The 22,596-nt window shown below is 38.1% G+C and overlaps 1 protein-coding gene across 5 annotated transcripts in view; it reads left to right on the forward strand.

Annotated features, from left to right (window-relative positions):
• The first annotated feature begins 290 nt into the window (after positions 1 to 290).
• mier1b (mesoderm induction early response 1b, transcriptional regulator) overlaps positions 291 to 22,596 on the forward strand; it is a 170,313-nt gene continuing 148,007 nt past the window's right edge. For 2 of the 5 annotated variants that reach the window (XM_058755179.1, XM_058755189.1), the window contains exons 1-3: positions 291 to 402; positions 6,394 to 6,418; positions 6,503 to 6,603. In XM_058755179.1, the coding sequence (XP_058611162.1) occupies positions 394 to 402; positions 6,394 to 6,418; positions 6,503 to 6,603 (135 nt within the window). In that variant the 5' untranslated portion in view covers positions 291 to 393. Of the gene's footprint in view, positions 403 to 6,393; positions 6,604 to 22,596 lie in introns of those variants that run through there. The other 3 variants (XM_058755160.1, XM_058755170.1, XM_058755198.1) reach the window with 2 other exon arrangements.

Here is a 22,596-nt window from a genome sequence, read left to right on the forward strand (position 1 = left end):
GAGCGCAGTTCTTGCCATGAAAGAGAACAGACTGGCAGATAATTTTTTCTCTCCAATACGGTATAAAAATGAAATATGGAGGATGTTAACAGTGACAAGATGATTGACAGGCCAGTTTACAGTGACAGCTAGGGTGCGTGTAACAAGATGCGACGGAGCGGTCTGTTAAAGACGCAGTTGTGTGACGTGATAGTATGTCCCAAAGCTTGCCTACTCTTCTACTACACACTCAAAAGTGTGTACTTTTTCTTCACCAAAAGAGTACATACTTTAAGGGCGTAGTATAAGTAGGCACATTGGGAGGCAGCAAGAGAGAGGGAGAGAAAGAGAGAACATCCGGGGATTTCATTTGACTCCGCCCACATTCCGCTGACCCTCAGCAGCGCTGTAAATATGGCGGAGGTAAGAAGGAAATTCTCATTATTTTCCAAAAATAAATAACCGTTTATTTGCAATTAACGGAAAAATATAGTTGATAACGTATTTGAAAAGTACATTGCGTTGTATATATTTCTTATTGAGTTATGCCGTGTTTTAGATCGAAAGACGCGTTGAATTCTTTGAAATTTATTTCTCTAAAGTTAATAGCAGTTAGCTTGTCTCCAGTTAGCCTGCTGCTCTATTATAACCATTCTGAAATACATTACCATACATTAATTAACTCTAATATATTTACATAAACACCGATGATTGTACTGATTATTTGTGCTAAATCCTGAATTTATAGATTTTTTTTTTTTTACTTTGTATTATTACTTAATTTGTACTTAAAAGAGTGTTCTTAATCAATGCTAGGCAAAGTATTAGCAACACACCAGCCTCAACTTCCAAAGTCTCTCTCTCTCTCTCTCTCTCTCTCTCAATTCAATTCAAATGAGCTTTATTGGCATGACTTGCACAGTAACTTATTGCCAAAGCATTGTCCATTACATGAATAAGGAACAAACGATTATATAATACATAAACAAAACAAGAATAGATCTGTAAAATAAATAAGTACATGTATACCCCCCTTTTCCACAAACATGATGCAAGAAAAATATTTAAGACATTGTTAAAAAAAAAAAAAAAAAAACCTTTGTACAACATTTAATAAATTATCTAGCTTCAGTTTTGTCCACTGGCAGGCAGTCTTAGTTTGTGACGGGCTGATACATATATTGCTGCTGTTGTGATCATTTTGGAATTTTTCCTAAAATGTGACTTAATTTTTCTGCATTTGTTAATGCCATAAAATTTGGTTTAATTTGTTGGAATTTGGGGAAATATGCAGCTCTAATGTTGTGATAGTAATCACAGTGCAGTAAGAAATGTTCCTCTGTTTCCACCTCTTTCTGTGAGCACAGTGAACACAGTCTCTGTTCTCGTGGCTGCCCTTCTTTGTCAGTGCCGTCCTCTCTCTATAGCCAGACAGTGATCACTCAGTCTGTATTTTGTTAGTGTCTTTATTAATTTGTGATCTTTTACACAGCTCAGGTATTCTGCTAGTTTGTAGTCTCTTTTCAGGTGTAAATACAGCTCCATCTTCTTTTGTATTTTAGTGCCATCTTTCCAAAGGCAATGTAATTTTGTTTTTGTAACTGTGTGATTTGGTTGGGCCAGATTGTGCTGTGCTGGTTTGGGTGTAGTTTGAGTACCAGCTGTAAAAAGGTTCTGCTCCTGCCACTGCAGGGCTTCAGCCTGGTAAGAGCTCGGATCACTGCATTTCAGGTGCTGGTGGAATTTCAGAGCTTTCTTTTGAATATTAATTAATAATGGGTATTGTCCTAATTCAGCTAATTCAGAGTTGTGTAGGGTTGCTCTGTTAACTTTTAAGATGTTTTTACAAATTTTGGTATGCATAATTTCAATTTCTTCTTTTTCTCATTTAGAGAAATCTTGAGCAAAAAGCAAAAAGACCGAATGAATTGTACCGAACAATGACGTGACGCGATCAAATAGAGACACGCACTAATGCAGCAAATATGATGGCAGTGTGGGAGTATTTAAAACTGTCCGAGAAAGACGCAAAAATCATTACAAGCACCGACAGCGAGAGACTGTTTAGTACTGCATCGCATGTCCTCCATGAGAAGAGGAAGGGGTGGTTGTTGCTGGTTACTGTTTGATGATTAAAATCGCGAAATGGCCTTAAACAATTAAATACCCTGCAGAATATTATGTTTTCTAATACATGCATGAATTACATTCAAACAGCGCTGCAGGAGCTCGCGATGCGGTCTCGTTAGCCAGGGTTCAAAGTCCAAACCGCGAGGGAAATCTGCACTGAAACTGTGTTACTCGTCAGTTTCTCAGTAACACTTTTATGAATTTTTTTGTTTACAAGGCATGTGTTTTTTACACTACGATTGAGAAATTTTAACCAAAGTATTTTATAGACTTTCCATTAAGACCCTAAAGAATCATATCAACTTGTGGAAAATGTGCATCCGATGACCCGTTTAAGGGCTTTAAAATGGTAAGAGTTGGGGTCACTCATTTTTAGGTGTTTCCAAAATTTGATGGCTCGTTTCTCAATGCGCATTAGTAGAGGGTATTGGCCTAATTCTGCCCTGCATGCGTTGTTCGTAGTGTTCCTCTGTACTCCGAGGTTACTCTTACAGAATTCAGCATGCAGGGCTTCAATTGGATTTTTGTCCCATTTTTCAAATTGGTGATTTAGGAGAGGACCCCATACCTCACTGCCATATAATGCAATAGGTTCCATGACTGACTGGAATATTTTGAGCCAGATTCTATTTGGTATTTCAATTTGGATAGATTTTAAGCTTACCAGTTGCACTTATTTTCAGCCCGAGGTATGTGTAGTTTGTGGCATATTCAATTTTGGTCATACCAAGGGTGAAAATATGTCTCTTTCCCTGACATCTTGGTCTTTTCTGTAATGTTAGTACTTTAGTTTTGTTAGAATTACTAGTCAGGGCCCAGGTCTGACAGAACTTGTGCAGGATGTCTAGGTTCTGCTGTAGACCCTCTTCTGTTGGAGACAGCAGAACCAGATCATCTGCAAACAGCAAGAACTTTATGTTGGAGTCATGTAGTGTGAGGCCAGGTGCTGTTGATTGTTCCAGGAGTTTTGCCAATTCATTAATGTAAATATTGAAGAGGGTCGGTGATAGTGTGCAGCCCTGCCTCACACCCTGCCCTTGACTGAAGAATTCTGTTAGTTTATTTCCAGTTTTTGTGCATTGATTATTTGAATACATTGTTTTTATAATATTGTATGTTTTACCCCAATAACTGTTTTGACAGCAGACCTTCATACCAAATTGAATTGAAGGCATTTTGGAAATCTACAAAGCAAGCAAATATTTTGTTTTTGTTTTTGTTAATGTATTTGTCGAGCAGGGTGTATAGGGTGCAGATGCGGTTGTTGTTCTATAATTTTGGTAAGAATCCAATTTGACTTCTACGGAGGACATTGTTAGGAAGTGTACAAGTCTTGTGTTGATGATATTGCAGAACAGCTTCCCCAGATTACTGCTTGCACAAATACCTCTGTAATTGTTTGAGTCTGATTTGTCTCCCACTCTTGAATATGGGTGTTGTGAGTCCTCGATTCCAGGTTTCAGTTCACATGAGTCTCCTTCGCTACTCTGGATATTAGCAGGGGGAAAATATCCTCAAATGAGTTTAGGCTTGCCTTGCAGAAGGAAGGTGCCTTTAGTATAGTAAGTTATAGTGAGAATGGGGTTGTCTGTGTCTAGCATTTCATCTTCAGAAGTAGTTAATCTTCCACCTCGGCCAATTCCTTCTTTAAAAACATGCTTGTATTCCTCACAGATGGCCAATTTCCAGACATTAATCATAGTGGTGTGGAAGATGTTGTTCTTGATTCTTTTCCCATTGAGTTGAATATAGTCAGCGTACAGAACATCAGGATTGTTTTTTTCGTTCCTGTACACTTCTGCACTTATCTGGGTAACACACCTTCCTGCAATCTGTTTGCGCCAGGGTTGCTATGGTGATCAAACTTAGCACAGAGCCAGAACTGCAGTTAACTTTAGCTTTTAGCTTATAATGGGGGTCGTCATGTGACACACAGCAGCCACAACAGCACATGGTTGATTGATTCTCTCCTTTATAAATTATGTTAGTAGATCTATAGTGGGCGATCGTCAAAGTAATGTAATCTATTAAATATGTATTAAAAACCTGTCTGATTACTTAATTAACAGATGTCATGCTATTACATTTTTAACACGACTGACTTTATATTTAATGTGAATTTAACATTGAAAATTAATGTGAATAAAAATATAAGTTAGGCTACCAATCATAACGCTTTCATTGTACAGAAAGAGAGCAAAGAACATTTAAATTATCAAAGAACATTTTCACTGACAGTCTGGAGTTCAAGCACTCTCAAAAACCTCCATTAAAATCACTGAAGCTGTTTACACTATGAAATTAATATTTTACAGATTCGTACTAGGGGTGTTCAATATGACGATTTTTGATCGTAGACGATAAAAATGTCTCCACGATCTGCTTTTGAAGAAATATCGTAGTATCGTGCTACAGCGCACATTATATCAATTACAGTTCTGGCGCTGCTGTACAACACGACATACAGCGGTAGAGTTACTCTGGCAGGACACTGCACTTATTTGCGATTGCAAAAGTACATTATTTGCATACAAGCCTTGCCGGTTAAATGTTTCATTCAAGCGCTGGTCTGACGTGCGCTTTTTCTGAGCTCATTCACCAGAAGCACACACGCTAAAAAGCCTGTCTAACAGCGCCTTATTACTGAACTAAGTTATCTTTTGCGCTAATACTGTCAAAACACACAAGGTTTACATATAGACTCAGTTGGTTATGTCTAAAATTAAAGTAAACAGATGAGAGAGAAACTGATGCGTGCCTGTATAGATGCGTTCAGGTCTTAAAGGGACAGCCGACTGTCATTAAAGGGATAGTTCACCCTAAAATTTAATTTCTGTCATTATTTACTCACTCACATGTTGTCCCAAACCTGTATTAATTTCTTTCTTGTGCTGAACACAAAATAAGATATTTTGAAGAATGTGGTTAACCAAACAGTTGCTGGTCCACATTGACTTTGATAGTAGGAAAAAAATCATATGTAAGTCACTGTGGACCAGCAGCTGTTTGGTTTTCCACGTTCTTCAAAATAGCATTTATGTTCAGCAGAAGAAAGAAATTCACTCAGGTTTAAAACTAATTTTGAGTAAATGATTGTATAAAAATAAAACACTTTGACAGAATTGACAGACAGATGACAGAATTGTTATCTACTATGTTAATAAAACAACAAAACACAAAGAGAAAAATCACTCAATACCACTCTTGACTGAAAAACTTTAATACAGTTGCTTTAGGAATCAGTCTATATAGTGTTTTATTTTTATATTTGTTCATTCACGCTAAATACACCTGTTGTACCTGAAAATAAATTACTGTTTGTTTTATTTGTATATTATGTGTAGTTGTAATGTGTATCTTTGTTCTTATTTTTTTAATAAGAAAGATAAAATAAAGTTTTATTATCTTCACCCAAAATAATATTTTTATCTTCACCCACTTTGGCCTAAATATCTGCCATTCTTTTTTTCTTTTTTTTTTGTTACCTTAAAAGGCTGTCTTTATAATAGGGAAATTAGTTTGGCTGTAATGCTCAGATAACTTGCAATAGTAAAACCAACATGACAAAGAATCGTGATAAAATCGTGAATCGTGATATTTCTAAAAAAATATTTTTTCCATATCGCCCACCCCTAATTCGTACACACATTTGCGCACTGTTGTTTTTGACGAGAGAATTCGCCAGAAAGAGGTAGTCAGCGAGGAAGAAAATATCGCATTTTAGCGATAACACCTCTGATTGGTCATTGCATTCATAAGCTCAACAGCATCATGTGTGATTGGTTATAATGCAGCGCTGTACAAACGCATCTGTATCTGGCTCAGCGCCAGTCAGCGAACACAGATTTGAATTTAGCAGCTGATGATATGATATGATGCTGGTGTGATTGTATCAAATATAGAAAATATTAATCTGCTATTTTTTTGTCTTTTGGAAGCTGCATTCAAAATCCACTTGGCTCAAAAATCTGAGGGGGCACATACTTTTTGGCTTAATCTTTTGTAATTTTTCAGGAGCTCATTCTTAGAGTGACTGTCTCTCTGTCTCTCACTCACTCACTCACACACACACACACACACACACACACACATACATACACAAACAAATGTACACACAAGCATGGTTTATCATGGATGTTCTAACACTGGCCTGCTGTAAGTTATTGTTTATCCAACTGTTACAGCATAACAGTTTTTGTTTTACAGAATGATAATTACAAATAATGATTGCATAGATTTCCTTTTGTTGTTAAAAAAAGTAATAAACTGATGTTTTATTTTTAGCCCTCTTTGGGGAGTTCAAGCCCAGGTAAGACAATTACTAGTTTTTCTATCATGGTAAAACATATCTTTATACATACTCATGATTTAATCCCATTTGACCTGTCAACAGAGATGCTGTTGCCTGATTATGATGATGATCAAACTCCTGAAGATGAGGAGGTTCCAGAGGGAGAATCTAATTTTGGCAATGAGATTGAAGAACTTGCAAAGGTTTGGTCTTATCCTGATTTTCAATATGTTGCACCTGATCTTTTGTTTCACATTACCTGTTTATAGTCCAGCCTGCAGAGGAGAGTTCAGCAGGTGATTAAAGCTATTGAAGCCAAAGTAGCTATGTTTTTTATTTTCTTACTTAATTTGAATTGAAATAAACTAGCATTATTTTAAAAAACTATAAAAAGTCCTTATAGACCTTTTTCTGAACGCAGAAGTTTCGCCTGACTAGAACGATGCTTTACATTTCCGGTTTCTAGTCACATTTACATATTTTCAGAGCCAATAATATAACGTGAAAATTATGTTGAAAATCATGTGGCACCATTGTTTCATCACTTTACAGTGTCACAATGACCGTCTTTTTGCAGTAAAGGACCTGTCATAGTTTAATGAGTGGGAAGATGACATGAAGCGATGCGAGGTTAACTCCATTGAAAACAGATGAGCGCACATACAGCTCCCGATCGAGGCGAAGTTCACGGGATTTTGTCCACAGAATGATGAGCAAACATTATTTTAACATATTTTATTATTTCACACTCAGTATTTTAACTTAAGCGCTGCAAGCCATGTATACAGCGCCGGACATGATAGATTTTCTGGTACGCAAAACCATAGATATATATACATCTATGCGCAAAACAAGTACTTTAAAGGAATTCCTTAGCTTATTGCCGTTACTGTGGCAGCCAACAACAGCACAGCTTAACCCTCTGCGCATTTTTATATTTAGTTATTAGGGGTGGGCGTTATACCGGTATTAACGTGACTACCGGTATTATGTTGTGCCATGATATGGATTTTGCTATACCGTGGATACCGTTACATATTCATGGATTTCAGTGGGTGGACAAACAAAGATTTTTTCCCCCGCGGTCGTTACTGCATCATCAGAGAGAGAGATCCCAGATAGCACACGTACGTCTGCAAGATGTCTGTTAAAAATCTCTTGATCTGGAAAGCATCTGCTGTCTACAAACGTCTGACAGACGTCTTTCAGATGTCAGTTTTACATCCATTCTAAATCATAAACATATTAAAGACATCTAATAGACGTCTATTTGACATCTAAAAGGAAACGTCCTACAGACGTATTGCAGATGAGCAAACACCCTAAAAAATACGTCTTGCAGATGTAAATGCAGACGTCAAATAGACGTCTCCATGATGTACGTATGCTATCAGGGATGCCCCGCTCGATCGGACATAAATCAGAACCGTATATTTTTTGCTCCAAACACACAATCGGCTTTTTTCGGAACGGCACACAAACTGGATTACAATAATTTCCCAAAATGTAATGTGTGTTGTAAAAGTCTGTAAACGGCCGTTAATACAGGACAGAGAATGTTGAATGTTGAGACAATGTTGAGACAAGTCAAGTTGGTGGTACTGCGCATGTGTCGAGCTTGTCCGTCCTCACCATACCTCTCAACACTCCCGTTTTTCCTGGGAGTCTCCAGTATTTCACACCCATCTCCCGCCCCCCTCCTGTTTTGTTATTTCTCCCGGGAAACTCCCGTAATTTGTATGGCCCAAATTTAGTTATATGAATAAACACATCTATATTTTATTCCAAGGTTGTACAGTTGCCAGATCTTGTATGAAACGCCTCACCCAACGCATCACCTCACACAATCGACACAATACACAAATTTCAAACAATTTGTGACCTCAACCTGGCAACCTACAACCCAGTTGTGCTGTAGATTTCTACGCAAGTAGTAGACGCGGGAAATTGAATCTACCATCAGTGGTAGAATGGAGGGAGAAGAGTCAGGTGGTGCTCCGGCGAAGAAAAATATTTGTGTAAATTTAAGAACAGCTGGATGGAAGAATTTAATTTCTTGTCTCGAAGCCATGTAAACAACGCCCACACCTTTTGCAAAGTGTGTCACACTAATTTTAATATCGGACACGGTCTGAAAAACGACATATCTCTGCATATTAAATCACAGCGGCACATTCGTGCAGCCGAGGCACAAAAGGGCAACACATACTATAAACACACAATGTTAATGTTATGTACAATGTTACAATGTAATGTAATGTAATTTGTTCCACGGTGTTTAACTGCTGTGCAGTGTTTCTGTTTAATTAAAAAAAATTAAAATAAAATAATAATAATAAAAAAGAAACATGAGTAAGTCACGTTATTATTCTTTTTATTAATAATTATTTATTATGTATGTACTTATGTGTAACACCCCCCCGCGCGAGGGTCTCACGGATTTTGGTACCCAAATGTTGACAGGTATGGTCCTCACTCATCCGCGGTTGAGTATACTTTAGAAAGCTGTGCGGACGTGGTTGTGCGCAAGACGGAACTGAACGCGGAATGTGAAGTATACCCCAGCCTTTATGTAGCATAATTTCACACATCTAAAGTCAGACCATTCTATTTTGCCTCTAATTTAACTAAGGTCTACTAAAATGTGATTCCAATTTTTTTTTTTCTCATATTGCGATATAATATCAATACCGTCTGGACAGTGGAAAATATCGTGATATGAATTTTAGCTCATATCTCCCACCCCTATTAGTTATATTGAAAAAGTTTCAATTCAGTCAATCTTTTTTTACCCCGCCATAACGGATTTCTATGGAGACCGGAACACGAGAGCACCCAAACGGAAGTTAGAATCCGTCATGGCGCCGCTCATCGGTTACTCAGGAAAAAGGTCTATAGAAGCAATTTCTAAATTTCTGTTAATCAGGATCCCAACAAAGTAGATATCACATTTTTAACTTAAGCTCGTTAAGAAACTGTAGTGTTTGACTAACTTACTAATTTAATTTGTAACATTCAGGTGAGTCTGCTTCCATATACATTTTTTTTTTCCGGGCCTCCTGTACAATGTAAAAATAAAATAATTTAAAGTAATAAATTATTTAATATTTCTATAATATATACAGTCATGGCCAAAAATATCGGCACCCTTGGTAAATTTGATCAAAGAAGGCTGTGAAAATTAATCTGCATTGTTAATCCTTTTGATCTTTTATTTAAAAAGTTCACAAAAATCTATCCTTTCATTGGATAATAAGAATTTAAAATGGGGGGAAATACATAGACTGTAAAAAAAAAAAAATGGACGTAGTGTCCGTGACGTCACCTGTAGGTTTGCTAAAGAGCATTTTTGAAGCTCAAAGTGGGCGGAGACGGCCGTCGCCATCTTGGCAGCACATCACTCCCGGATAATCGAAAATGGGCAAAAAGGCAGGATGGGGGTGAAGCTGGTTGCTGAAACCACGCCTGTCAAGCGCAACAGTGGTGACCGCAGCGGCAATCCACCTGTCACTCAAGTGGCCACGCCCTTAATTATGCAGAACTTTAAGGCTTGATATAATTTAAACGGATGAGTTATAATAAAAATTCACCCCCCTCACAGTTGTCATGAAGGGCAAAATTACCTATATAGACTAAAATCATTTTTTGTACCAGGCTGTAAACATGTTTTTTTTCTGCTGTAAAGTTGGGCATTTTAACATGGAAAGTCTATGGGACTGACTCCCTTTTGGAGCCAGCCTCTAGCGGCCAGTTGATGAATTGCAGTTTTAGTCACTTCCGTGTTGGTTTCAAGAGAGGGAGCGGGAGTATCAGGAATTAATTGTTGATATCAGGAATTAAATTGTTGATATCAGCAATTAAATTGTTGATATCAGCAATTAAATTGTTGATATCAGCAATTGAATTCTTGATATCAGCAATTGAATTCTTGATATCAACAATTTAATTCTTGATATCAACAATTCAATTCTTGATATCAACAATTCAATTCTTGATATCAACAATTCCTTTTTGGATATGTGCATAGTAATGAATTCCTTTCATTCCTGTGCATAATTGCCGCTTGGGGAAATATCATTATGAAATAAATGTTTTTCTCTAATACACATTGGCCACAATTAACGGCACCCTTTTATTCAATACTTTTTGAAACCTCCATTTGCCAGTTTAACAGCTGTAAATTTTCTCCTATAATGCCTGATGAGGTTAGAGAACACCTGACAAGCGATCAGAGACCATTACTTCATCCAGAATCACTCCAGACCCTTTAGATTCCCAGCTCCATGTTGGTGCTTCTTCTCTTCAGTTCACCCCACTCATTTTCTATAGGGTTCAGGTCAGAGGACTGGAATGCCCATAGCAGAAGCTTGGTTTTGTGCTCATTGACCCATTTTTGTGTTGTTTTTGAGGTTTGTGTTTGGATTATTGTACGGTTGGAAGATCCAAACATAGTTTCGTAAGATTTTGCGTTTATTGGAAATTCTTAATTATTGACCTGATGGTGGAAATGGGAATGTTCACTGCTCTAGCTCTTTTCTTAAACAGCAACTTCAATACTTTGTGAAGCTCAATTCTCTTTTGCTGCACATCAGAAATATATTCTTTGGTTTTTCTCACTGTGATGGATGATTAAGGGAATTTGGCCTTTGTTTTCCCTCCTATTTATATTTCTGTGAAACAGGAAGCCATGGCTGGATAATTTCATGTTCATGATCACCCTGGAGTGCTCAAAATTGTGAATATGAATGGGAATATACTTTAAAATATATTTTACTCATAAGAATTTCTAGGGGTGCCAATAATTGTGTCCGTGTATTTGAGAAAAACATTTATTTCATAATGATATTTCCCCCCATTTTAAATTCTTATTATCCAATGCAAGGTTGGATTTTTGTGAATTTTTTTAAATAAAAGATCAAAAGGATCAACAATACAGATTAATTTTCACAGCCTTCTTTGATCATATTTACCAAGGGTGACAATATTTTTGGCAATGAGTGTAGATTATATAAGATGATAAACACACGATTACGATAGGATATTTTTATGTGACTTTCTTGAGTTGAATGTGTACATCTGAAATGCTAATTTGTAAAGCGATATTTAAAAATAGCATATTTTAACAACAGTAAACGACCTAATTCCACGTGATCGCCAAAGGAATTTATTACAAACACTCGATGGTGGTTTGAAGTGAGTTCGGAGTAAAAGTGTACTATTAATCTCATAAATTGTCTTATGAAGCATGATGTTAAAGGTCCCATGACATGCTGCTTTTTGGATGCTTTTATATAGGCCTAAGTGGTCCCTAGTACTGTATCTGAAGTCTCTTTCCCGAAATTCAGCCTTGGTGCGGAATTTCAGCCACTACGAGCCAGTCCCACAATGAGCTTTCCTTAGGATGTGCCATTTCTGTGTCTGTAGCTTTAAATGCTAATGAGGAGGAGAGAGGCGGGGCAAGGTGGAGGGTGGGTGTGTGGCCTTAACCAGCTTGCGCTACCATGTGCTAATGTTGACAGTGAATGTATCGCAATGGCTCATAGACACACAGTCGTTTAAGCTTTTCAGTTTGACCCAGAATCTGAATCTGACTCGAGAATTGACCGTTCGCAAAGAGCTTGATTGACATGCGATCTGACCAATCAGAAGCCTTATATTATGTGCAGCCGCTGCTGCCTTTCTTCATAGAAATACATGTTAAAACGGAGTAAAAAAGATCGACTGAATTGAAACTTTTTCAATATAACTAAATATAAATATGTGCGGAGGGATAAGCTGTGCTGTTGTTGGCTGCCATGGTAACAGCAATAAGCTAAGGTATTCCTTTACAGTCTACTTGTTTTGTGCACCAGAAAATCTGTCATGTCTGGTGCTGTATGCATGGATGCAGCGCTTAAGTTAAAATACTGAGTGAGAAATAATAAAATAATATGTTTAAACGTGTGCTCTTATCATTCTGTGGACAAAATCCCATGAACTTCGCCCCGAATAGGAGCTTTATATGCACATGTGCGCTCATCTGTTTTCAATGCAGGTTAACCGCGACGCATCATGTCATCTTCCCACTCATTAAACTATGACAGGTCCTTTACTGCAAAAAGACGGTCACTGCGACACTCTAAAGTGATGAAACTACGATGCCATGTGCTTTTTAAAACTATTTTTTATAGGTTTCACGTTATATTGTTGGCTCGGAAAATATGTAAATGCACATGTCCAGTAGCTGCAGCTGTATCCCTTCTAGCCTTAACTCAGACAGAAGAGCAGATTAACTTCCGTGGACTTCAATTTGAAAAATGGTGTGTTTTGCGGTTTAAATAAAACACTTTCTGATGTTTATTCATATTCATTTTGTGCATTAAGTAAATATGAAAAGACAATCGGTTCACGTGTTTGAACTGAGGCAATACAGTGATCTGTCACGACACATTGAAAAGCCACAAAACAGTATTTATAGTTTGAATTTCTTTACAAATAACTCAATTTAAAAGCTGAGAGTCCTGAGATCTTGTTTCATATTAGAAGGAACCTGCTCTGTCTTCTCTGTCCGTTTGGTCAGTTTCCTCTTTGATCTGCGATGTATTTTTCACTGTGTGAGAACACGTGTGCAGTGTGAGTGTGAGTGCTGCATTGTTTGTCGGTCATGTCAACAGTAACTAGGCGGGTTTTGCGAACGGTCTGCCTTGCTCTTTCATTGGCTGTAGCTCGTCACGACACCTGACACCACGTGATTTCGAGTCGGCCGACTGGTCCAGATATTTGGCATGCTAGATATTTGTTTGGCGTCGGCGAGGTGTCAGCGACGAGTCAGAGAGCATCTTTGATGCATCGTTGTGTAGTTCACACATAAAGATTGCGGAGCGCCGATCACCCGCTGATTTTCCCCTGATTACAGCCCGACTTGTCGGCGAGCTCGTTAACTTGTAAATCGGGCTTAAATTGGGCTTAAAATCCTGTAGTGTGAACTAGCCTTTATGTATGCTGTTACAGTTATTATCATGTAGCTGATGCTAACCATAGGCTCGGATGAAGGAACTAAAAAAATACATCCAAACACTGAGCAACTGCCATGCTTCGCTCGTTTGCAAGCCATGATGTCTCTCGAGGAAAAAAAAAATATTGCGCAGCGCTCGACTCGCACGGTAGTAGCTCATTTTCTCATGGGCGGGCAAAGCAGAGAAAGGTGAGGTAACCTTTCCCCGTATGACGACATAAAGGGAAGATTCCAGATTGGGCTATCTGAGTTTTCATTTTCTCAAAGGCGAAGCAGGATACCCAGGACTCGGTTTACACCTATCGCCATTTCTAGCCACTGGGGGACCATAGGCAGGCTAGGGGAACTCATATTAATGTTAAAAAACCTCATAAATTGAAATTTTCATGCCATGGGACCTTTAATATTAGCTCTAATGCAGCTGCAGAACAGGTCCAATTCTTCTTCATAATGCATTTTGTCATAATACTTCACATAAGGTCGCAAGAAAATGTTTTGTTGTATTTATTTAGAAATACTTTTGGTAATAGTTGGGTAAATGTATACTGAGATTGAAGCAATGTGGCTTGGTAAACATTTTATTGCCAGTATAAAGGCTGATAATGGGTGAATAAAAACAAAAGAATAATAAGCATGTCTCATACCTGGTGGAAGTGTGAAAGGTTCTGTTTCCTTAAACTAGTTTGTCATGCATCTTTATTTCAACACATTTACAGGTAAATCCTAGTATTTTAAATTTGTGATTAATCATGATTAATCACAGTAGTGTTGTTTTTGGTGGCCTGTTTTAATTTTAGTTTTAGTCTAGTCTTTGTTTGAAGCTGTCATTTTAGTTTTTATTAGTTTTAGTCACATACTCTTTTTAGTCTAGTCAAGTTTGTCAACTAAAAGTCTGAGCATTTTAGTCTTATTTTAGTCAGAATTATCCATGACTATTTTTGTCTAGTTTTAGTTGACGAAAACTGATGACATTTAGTCTATATAGTATAAGTACCTAGTAGTATAGACGAAACCAAAATTTTCTTTTAGCCAAACCCATTTCAAACAAGGTTATCTTATTATATTATTGTTACCTTATAAACTCAAGAATACATCCATTCTAGACACGGAAGACGCTCCGATTTGAATTTACATTTATTTATTTTGATTTTGTGGCTGCATTTCTCCCCATCTTTTTCCACAACACATTCCGTTTTCTTTTCCACTTCTATATAATGAATTAAAGTCACAGTGCATTGTTCTTGATCAAAATTGACCCGATTAACATTAAAAATAATCACCATATGAAAAAATAAAATGCACGAAAACACATCACTTCCATGAGTTTTTGCCCAAACTTCAAAGGTCTGTTAAATTAATAAAACTAGAGTCATTTGTTAGCTTTAATATTACTTTTTCAATTCAATTATTCAATCCAATTACACTTTATTGTTGGAATTCTTTCCAAAATTTGTCTTGGATCTCACAGCGTGTCTCGCATCAATTCACATCGATAAACAAACAATACAATAGACACACTTTAATACAAACACTACAGTGCATTAGAATAGTGAGTCTTTCTATTTTCCAGAGCCCAGAGGCCTATTTGAACCCCCAATTCTGATTTATTAATTTTACAGACTGATACACAAAAGATTTATGTAACATGGCAAATATCAGTCAAATTATTTTTTACTTTGTTTATTGAGTTTTTCTTTTTCACCCAACGAACATAAGGATACTGATAAACGCAGGGCACAAGACTCTAGCTTTCTCTGTTTTCTTTGGAGCTCCTATGAAATAACGAGAAAAAATACTGTCAATTTCAACAGTATGATGAATAAATATTAATGGTAACACATTACATCTTATTGTAACGTGTTTTGATAACATTAATGTATCAACTAACAATATATTTATTATTCTTTGTTAATGTTAATAAAAATACAGTCGTTCATTGTTCATGTTAGTTCACAGTGCATTAAAGTTTACAAACACAACTTGTGATTTTAATAATGCATTAGTATGCTGAAATTGAGATTAACTAAGATTAATAAATGCTGTGGAAGTATTGTTCATTCTCATTTCATGTTAACTAATGAACCTTATTGTAAAGTGTTGCCATATTAACATCTAAACTGATACTTTAACCTGTTAGCTTGTATACCCATATTTTAAGCTCTTTAACCTATAGTTGCGCCGGCACCACTGAAGTCATGCAGTAAGAGCGCTGCTAATGCAGTTTTAACGTGCATCTAGAACGACTGCAGATGAGGCATTAAGTGCATGGCACTGCTACCAGCTGAACATTTTTTACAGAGTTTAATGTAGCAATGTGGTCGCTCCGTTTTTCAAGATCAGTTTTAATCGTGTAACTGTTAACAGATTTGAACAATGAAATGAAGTGTTACTACGCACAGGCCGTATTGATTGCAAATACAAAAATAAGATGAGTAAAGAAAAGACGGTACTTATTAAAATAATCACCCTTTATTTAAATATATGAACACAGAAAACCTCTGTTAACAGGTTAATGTAACATTTCCCATTCTAATGACTATTAAAATAATGGCAACTTACTCTGATGAACATGGCTCTTCTCGGAGTAGCTGAGCCTGCGTGCACTGCGTCTAATTGTTTGACAGGTGTCAGGGTTAAGGCGCAATACTGCCACCTGGAGGTCAACCAGGTACTGGCGCTGGAGTATTTACATGTGGTGTTATCAATGCTGTTCATTTTAAATATTGCGTTTATCGCCAATCGTCACACACTAAATTAACACAATATCGATAATTGTTGCTTTTTATGCCATGGTCTGTCTGAATACTCGATTCTGATTGGCTGGCAGGTGTTGATTAAATTCATTGAACCGCACAGGTAGTTCCAGGTGAGTTTAATCACGTTCTATATTAATGCGCTTCCTATAAACATTGGTAACCATAGTAACATACAGTTACAGTTGAATAGTAATACAGGCGAAAATAACCGTCATTTTTATCGTTCCGGTCAAATATTGCAGCTCAAATATTATTAACATCTTTAATATGTGAATGCTGGGAAATGGCCATGGCATAAATGGGATAATCAACGGCTAACTGTGCATTAAACGATTTGAATGCACTTCGCGGAGGAAGAAAAAAACATAATCAGTAGAAAAGGAGCTTGTTTTGACATAGAATATCAGTGTAGGTACAGCACTCTCAGAGGAAAACAGTTTGAAGAGACATCAAGGATACATCTGGTGCTGGTATCTGACTCAAAATACAAACAACCCAAAAAAAAAAAAAACATTTGTGAGCATGTTAATATCAGGAACATCTGTGTGTGTGTGTGTGTATGTATGTATGTGTGTGTATATATACAGTGAGGAAAATAAGTATTTGAACACCCTGCTATTTTGCAAGTTCTCCCACTTAGAAATCATGGAGGGGTCTGAAATTGTCATCGTAGGTGCATGTCCACTGTGAGAGACATAATCTAAAAAAAAATCCAGAAATCACAATGTATGATTTTTTAACTATTTATTTGTATGATACAACTGCAAATAAGTATTTGAACACCTGTCTATCAGCTAGAATTCTGACCCTCAAAGACCTGTTAGTCTGCCTTTAAAATGTCCACCTCCACTCCATTTATTATCCTAAATTAGATGCACCTGTTTGAGGTCGTTAGCTGCATAAAGACACCTGTCCACCCCATACAATCAGTAAGAATCCAACTACTAACATGGCCAAGACCAAGAGCTGTCCAAAGACACTAGAGACAAAATTGTACACCTCCACAAGGCTGGAAAGGGCTACGGGGAAATTGCCAAGCAGCTTGGTGAAAAAAGGTCCACTGTTGGAGCAATCATTAGAAAATGGAAGAAGCTAAACATGACTGTCAATCTCCCTCGGACTGGGGCTCCATGCAAGATCTCACCTTGTGTGGTCTCAATGATCCTAAGAAAGGTGAGAAATCAGCCCAGAACTACACGGGAGGAGCTGGTCAATGACCTGAAAAGAGCTGGAACCACCGTTTCCAAGGTTACTGTTGGTAATACACTAAGACGTCATGGTTTGAAATCATGCATGGCACGGAAGGTTCCCCTGCTTAAACCAGCACATGTCCAGGCCTGACTTAAGTTTGCCAATGACCATTTGGATGATCCAGAGGAGTCATGGGAGAAAGTCATGTGGTCAGATGAGACCAAAATATAACTTTTTGGTCATAATTCCACTAAACGTGTTTGGAGGAAGAAGAATGATGAGTACCATCCCAAGAACACCATCCCTACTGTGAAGCATGGGGGTGGTAGCATCATGCTTTGGGGGTGTTTTTCTGCACATGGGACAGGGCGACTGCACTGTATTAAGGAGAGGATGACCGGGGCCATGTATTGCGAGATTTTGGGGAACAACCTCCTTCCCTCAGTTAGAGCATTGAAGATGGGTCGAGGCTGGGTCTTCCAACATGACAATGACCAAGCACACAGCCAGGATAACCAAGGAGTGGCTCTGTAAGAAGCATATCAAGGTTCTGGCGTGGCCTAGCCAGTCTCCAGACCTAAACCCAATAGAGAATCTTTGGAGGAGCTCAAACTCCGTGTTTCTCAGCGACAGGCCAGAAACCTGACTGATCTAGAGAAGATCTGTGTGGAGGAGTGGGCCAAAATCCCTCCTGCAGTGTGTGCAAACCTGGTGAAAAACTACAGGAAACGCTTTGACCTCTGTAATTGCAAACAAAGGCTACTGTACCAAATATTAACATTGATTTTCTCAGGTGTTCAAATACTTATTTGCAGCTGTATCATACAAATAAATAGTTAAAAAATCATACATTGTGATTTCTGGATTTTTTTAGATTATGTCTCTCACAGTGGACATGCACCCACGATGACAATTTCAGACCCCTCCATGATTTCTAAGTGGGAGAACTTGCAAAATAGCAGGGTGTTCAAATACTTATTTTCCTCACTGTATATATATATATATATGTGACGGATCGGTGGCCCTCCCCCTCATCATCATCACCACCCCGTCCCTTATTCGTCGCCCTTCACCAGGCTCCCGACTGGAGTGGGTGGATGAGAGGAGGGGCGTGGGATCAACGTGGGATGGCGGCGTGTGATGAGGCACAGCTGGACTGAATGAAGCCTCATCACCGCCGTCGTTAAATGCCGAGCGCGCCTCTCCTCGAGAGACCGGTCTCTTCCCCCGTGCATGCACGCTGGTGTCCTCGTGGGTCCAGGAAGGGTGCGTAGAGGGACGTCGCGCCACCGGAGATGTTAGCTGCAAAACCCGCGGTCCGTGAGAAAGCCGCACCCGTATTACGGCCGTCGGACCAGGATGCCGTGCCGTTCAAGTCCCGCCAAAGGCAGAGGAAGAAGAGGAAGAGCCGCCGCTCAGAAGAAGCCGCTGCCCCTCGTAACCGGACCAGTGCGGGAGCGCGTACGGCCACCGGACTCCGCCCCTTCCTTGGACCCGTCCCCTTCTGAACACTGCCCTCCTTCATGAACCCAGCAGCACAACGAGGACACCAGATCCCCCCGTTTTGTTGGACACTTCTTCCCCTGGACACTTTATTTTATCAATTTTGTTTAATAAAAGCCTCTCCGAGGCCTGACGCCACACCCACTGTGTCTGTCGTTGGCTCCTCCCGTCACAATATATATATGTATATATATATATATGTATGTATATGTGTTTTGTAGCCATAGACTCACACATGTTTTGTACTATCATTAAAAAAGATAAATAAATCTTATATTTGAGAAACTAATTATTATTGTTTAGCACGTTATTAAAATCTATTTCTGAACAGAGTAGGCTATTAATAATAAACGTACTAAACATACTTAGACTCGTAGCATTCATCACGTTACAGTGTAGACTCATATTACTTTTATTGTTTTATATAGAGCATGAAAACATCATCGCGCCGTAAGAAATTTAAATAAAATAAATTGCCCATCATATTCAAAATATTTTACACGATTTCAAACATTGTAGTCAGGAATTATAGTTTGGGAAAAACCCAACTATGATTTTGTAGTCATATAGTCTAGTATGTATGATTTTATAGTAGCCTATGATATGATTCTGTAGCCACAGACTCAAGCAAGCTTTGTACAATAAAAGGATGTACTTTGTACTATAAAAAATGATATTTTATATCTGAGAAACTAATTATTATTGTTTAGCACGCTATTAAAATCTATTTGTGAACAGAGTATTAATAATAAACATGGTCTAAACATTCTTAGACGTGTAGCATTCATCAGGTTGTCGTTTGGGAAAAACCCAACTAACTGTTAGTAAATCTGTTCAAGTTTTGTCACAATAAAACGTTAACTAATGCAAAAAAGAAACATTACTTACTCATCAGATTGATCTCCTCGAGGGAAATCCTTCCTTTACTCAGCGCGAACAGTAACAGTAGCCGCGATGAGGATCTCTTCTTTGTTTATGTTGGGCGTTTGCACGCGCGCACATCCCACGCGGCTATTTACATATGAACGGCGCGAGGCGCGCGGGGGCGGGATCACATTAGAGATAATGAGTCAGACTGGAAAGACTGAACATCATGTTGCTTTCTATAGATATAACTCCCATGTCTCTGTGTTGAGTATTTGCTGAGTTACAGTTCATTTTAGTGACGCGTTTCTAAAAACAGTTCGCGGAGACGGAGAAGACAAAGAGCGCACCCTGTTTTTTTTTCTTATTTTTCCAAAAGCACAAAGTTGTGTTTTTATTGTGTGTGTACACAAAAAAAAGTAGACACTTAACAGTTTCGATTGATGTATAACACTTATTTGTATGACCAAAATCAACAGAGTGTTTTTAGTGTCTTTTGCACTGATCTTAAAAAAACTTATCTGGTATCGCCAGCGATACCGTCGACCCCAGAGAGTTAATATGCTTTGATACAGCACTCTGTAAACAGCCACACCTTTCAGTAATGACCCTCTGTGACTTACCCTCTTTGTGGAGGGTGTCAATGTTCATCTTCTGGATCATTGCCAAGTCAGCAGTCTTCTCCATTATTGTGGTTTCAAAGAACAAGAGATACCCGGAATTTATACTGTAGGGATGGTCATTTATTGAAACTCAAATGTAAATATTCTAATATTTTGAGAGAATGATTTTTGACTTTCATGAGCTGTAAGCTCTAATCATCAAAATTAAAAAAAAAAAAAAAACTTTTGAAATGTTTTGCTTTACATGCAGTGAATCTAAAATATATGAAAGTTTCACTTTTTGAAATAACTTACAAGAAAAAATAAACTTTTTCACGACATTTATTGAGATGCATATATATGGGTGGGTGCGGAAAGTATTCAGACCCCCTTAAATTTTTCACTCTTTGTTATATTGCAGCCATTTGCTAAAATCATTTGTTCATTTTTTTTCCTCAATGTACACACAGCACCCCATGTTGACAGAAAAACACAGAATTGTTGACATTTTTGCAGATTTATTAAAAAAGAAAAACTGAAATATCACATGGTCCTAAGTATTCAGACCCTTTGCTGTGACACTCATATAGTTAACTCAGGTGCTGTCCATTTCTTCTGATCATCCTTGAGATGGTTCTACACCTTCATTTGAGCCCAGCTGTGTTTGATTATACTGATTGGACTTGATTAGGAAAGCCACACACCTGTCTATATAAGACCTTACAGCTCACAGTGCATGTCAGAGCAAATGAGAATCATGAGGTCAAAGGAACTGCCTGAAGAGCTCAGAGACAGAATTGTGGAAAGGCACAGATCTGGCCAAGGTTACAAAAAAATTTCTGCTGCACTTAAGGTTCCTAAGAGCACAGTGGCCTCCATAATCCTTAAATGGAAGACGTTTGGGACGACCAGAACCCTTCCTAGAGCTGGCCGTCCGGCCAAACTGAGCTATCGGGGGAGAAGAGCTTTGGTGAGAGAGGTAAAGTAGAACCCAAAGATCACTGTGGCTGAGCTCCAGAGATGCAGTCAGGAGATGGGAGAAAGTTGTAGAAAGTCAACCATCACTGCAGCCCTCCACCAGTCGGGGCTTTATGGCAGAGTGGCCCGACGGAAGCCTCTCCTCAGTTCAAGACACATGAAAGCCCGCATGGAGTTTGCTAAAAAACACCTGAATAAGATTCTCTGGTCTGATGAGACCAAGATAGAACTTTTTGGCCTTAATTCTAAGCGGTATGTGTGGAGAAAACCAGGCACTGCTCATCACCTGTCCAATACAGTCCCAACAGTGAAGCATGGTGGTGGCAGCATCATGCTGTGGGGGTGTTTTTCAGCTGCAGGGACAGGACGACTGGTTGCAATCGAGGCAAAGATGAATGCGGCCAAGTACAGGGATATCCTGGACGAAAATCTTCTCCAGAGTGCTCAGGACCTCAGACTGGGCCGAAGGTTTACCTTCCAACAAGACAATGATCCTAAGCACACAGCTAAAATAACGAAGGAGTGGCTTCACAACAACTCCGTGACTGTTCTTGAATGGCCCAGCCAGAGCCCTGACTTAAACCCAATTGAGCATCTCTGGAGAGACCTAAAAATGGCTGTCCACCAACATTTACCATCCAACCTGACAGAACTGGAGAGGATCTGCAAGGAGAAATGGCAGAGGATCCCCAAATCCAGGTGTGAAAAACTTGTTGCACTTTCCGAAAAAGACTCATGGCTGTATTAGATCAAAAGGGTGCTTCTACTAAATACTGAGCAAAGGGTCTGAATACTTAGGACCATGTGATATTTCAGTTTTTCTTTTTTAATAAATCTGCAAAAATTTCAACAATTCTGTGTTTTTCAATATGGGGTGCTGTGTGTATATTAATGAGGAAAAAAAAGAACTTAAATGATTTTAGAAAATGGCTGCGATATAACAAAGAGTGAAAAATTTAAGGGTCTGAGTACTTTCCGTATCCACTGTGTATATATGTATGTATGTATATGTGTGTGTGTGTGTGTATATGTATATATATATATATATATATATATATATATATATATATATATATATATATATATATATATATATATATACATACATACATACATACATACATACATACATACATACATACAGGTGCTGGTCATATAATTACAATATCATCAAAAAGTTGATTTATTTCACTAATTCCATTCAAAAAGTGAAACTTGTATATTGTATTCATTCATTACACACAGACTGATATATTTCAAATGTTTATTTCTTTTAATTTTGATGATTAGAGCTTAAAGCTCATGAAA

Source organism: Onychostoma macrolepis, chromosome 02 (assembly GCF_012432095.1).
Source record: "Onychostoma macrolepis isolate SWU-2019 chromosome 02, ASM1243209v1, whole genome shotgun sequence".
Taxonomy (NCBI): Eukaryota; Metazoa; Chordata; class Actinopteri; order Cypriniformes; family Cyprinidae; genus Onychostoma; species Onychostoma macrolepis.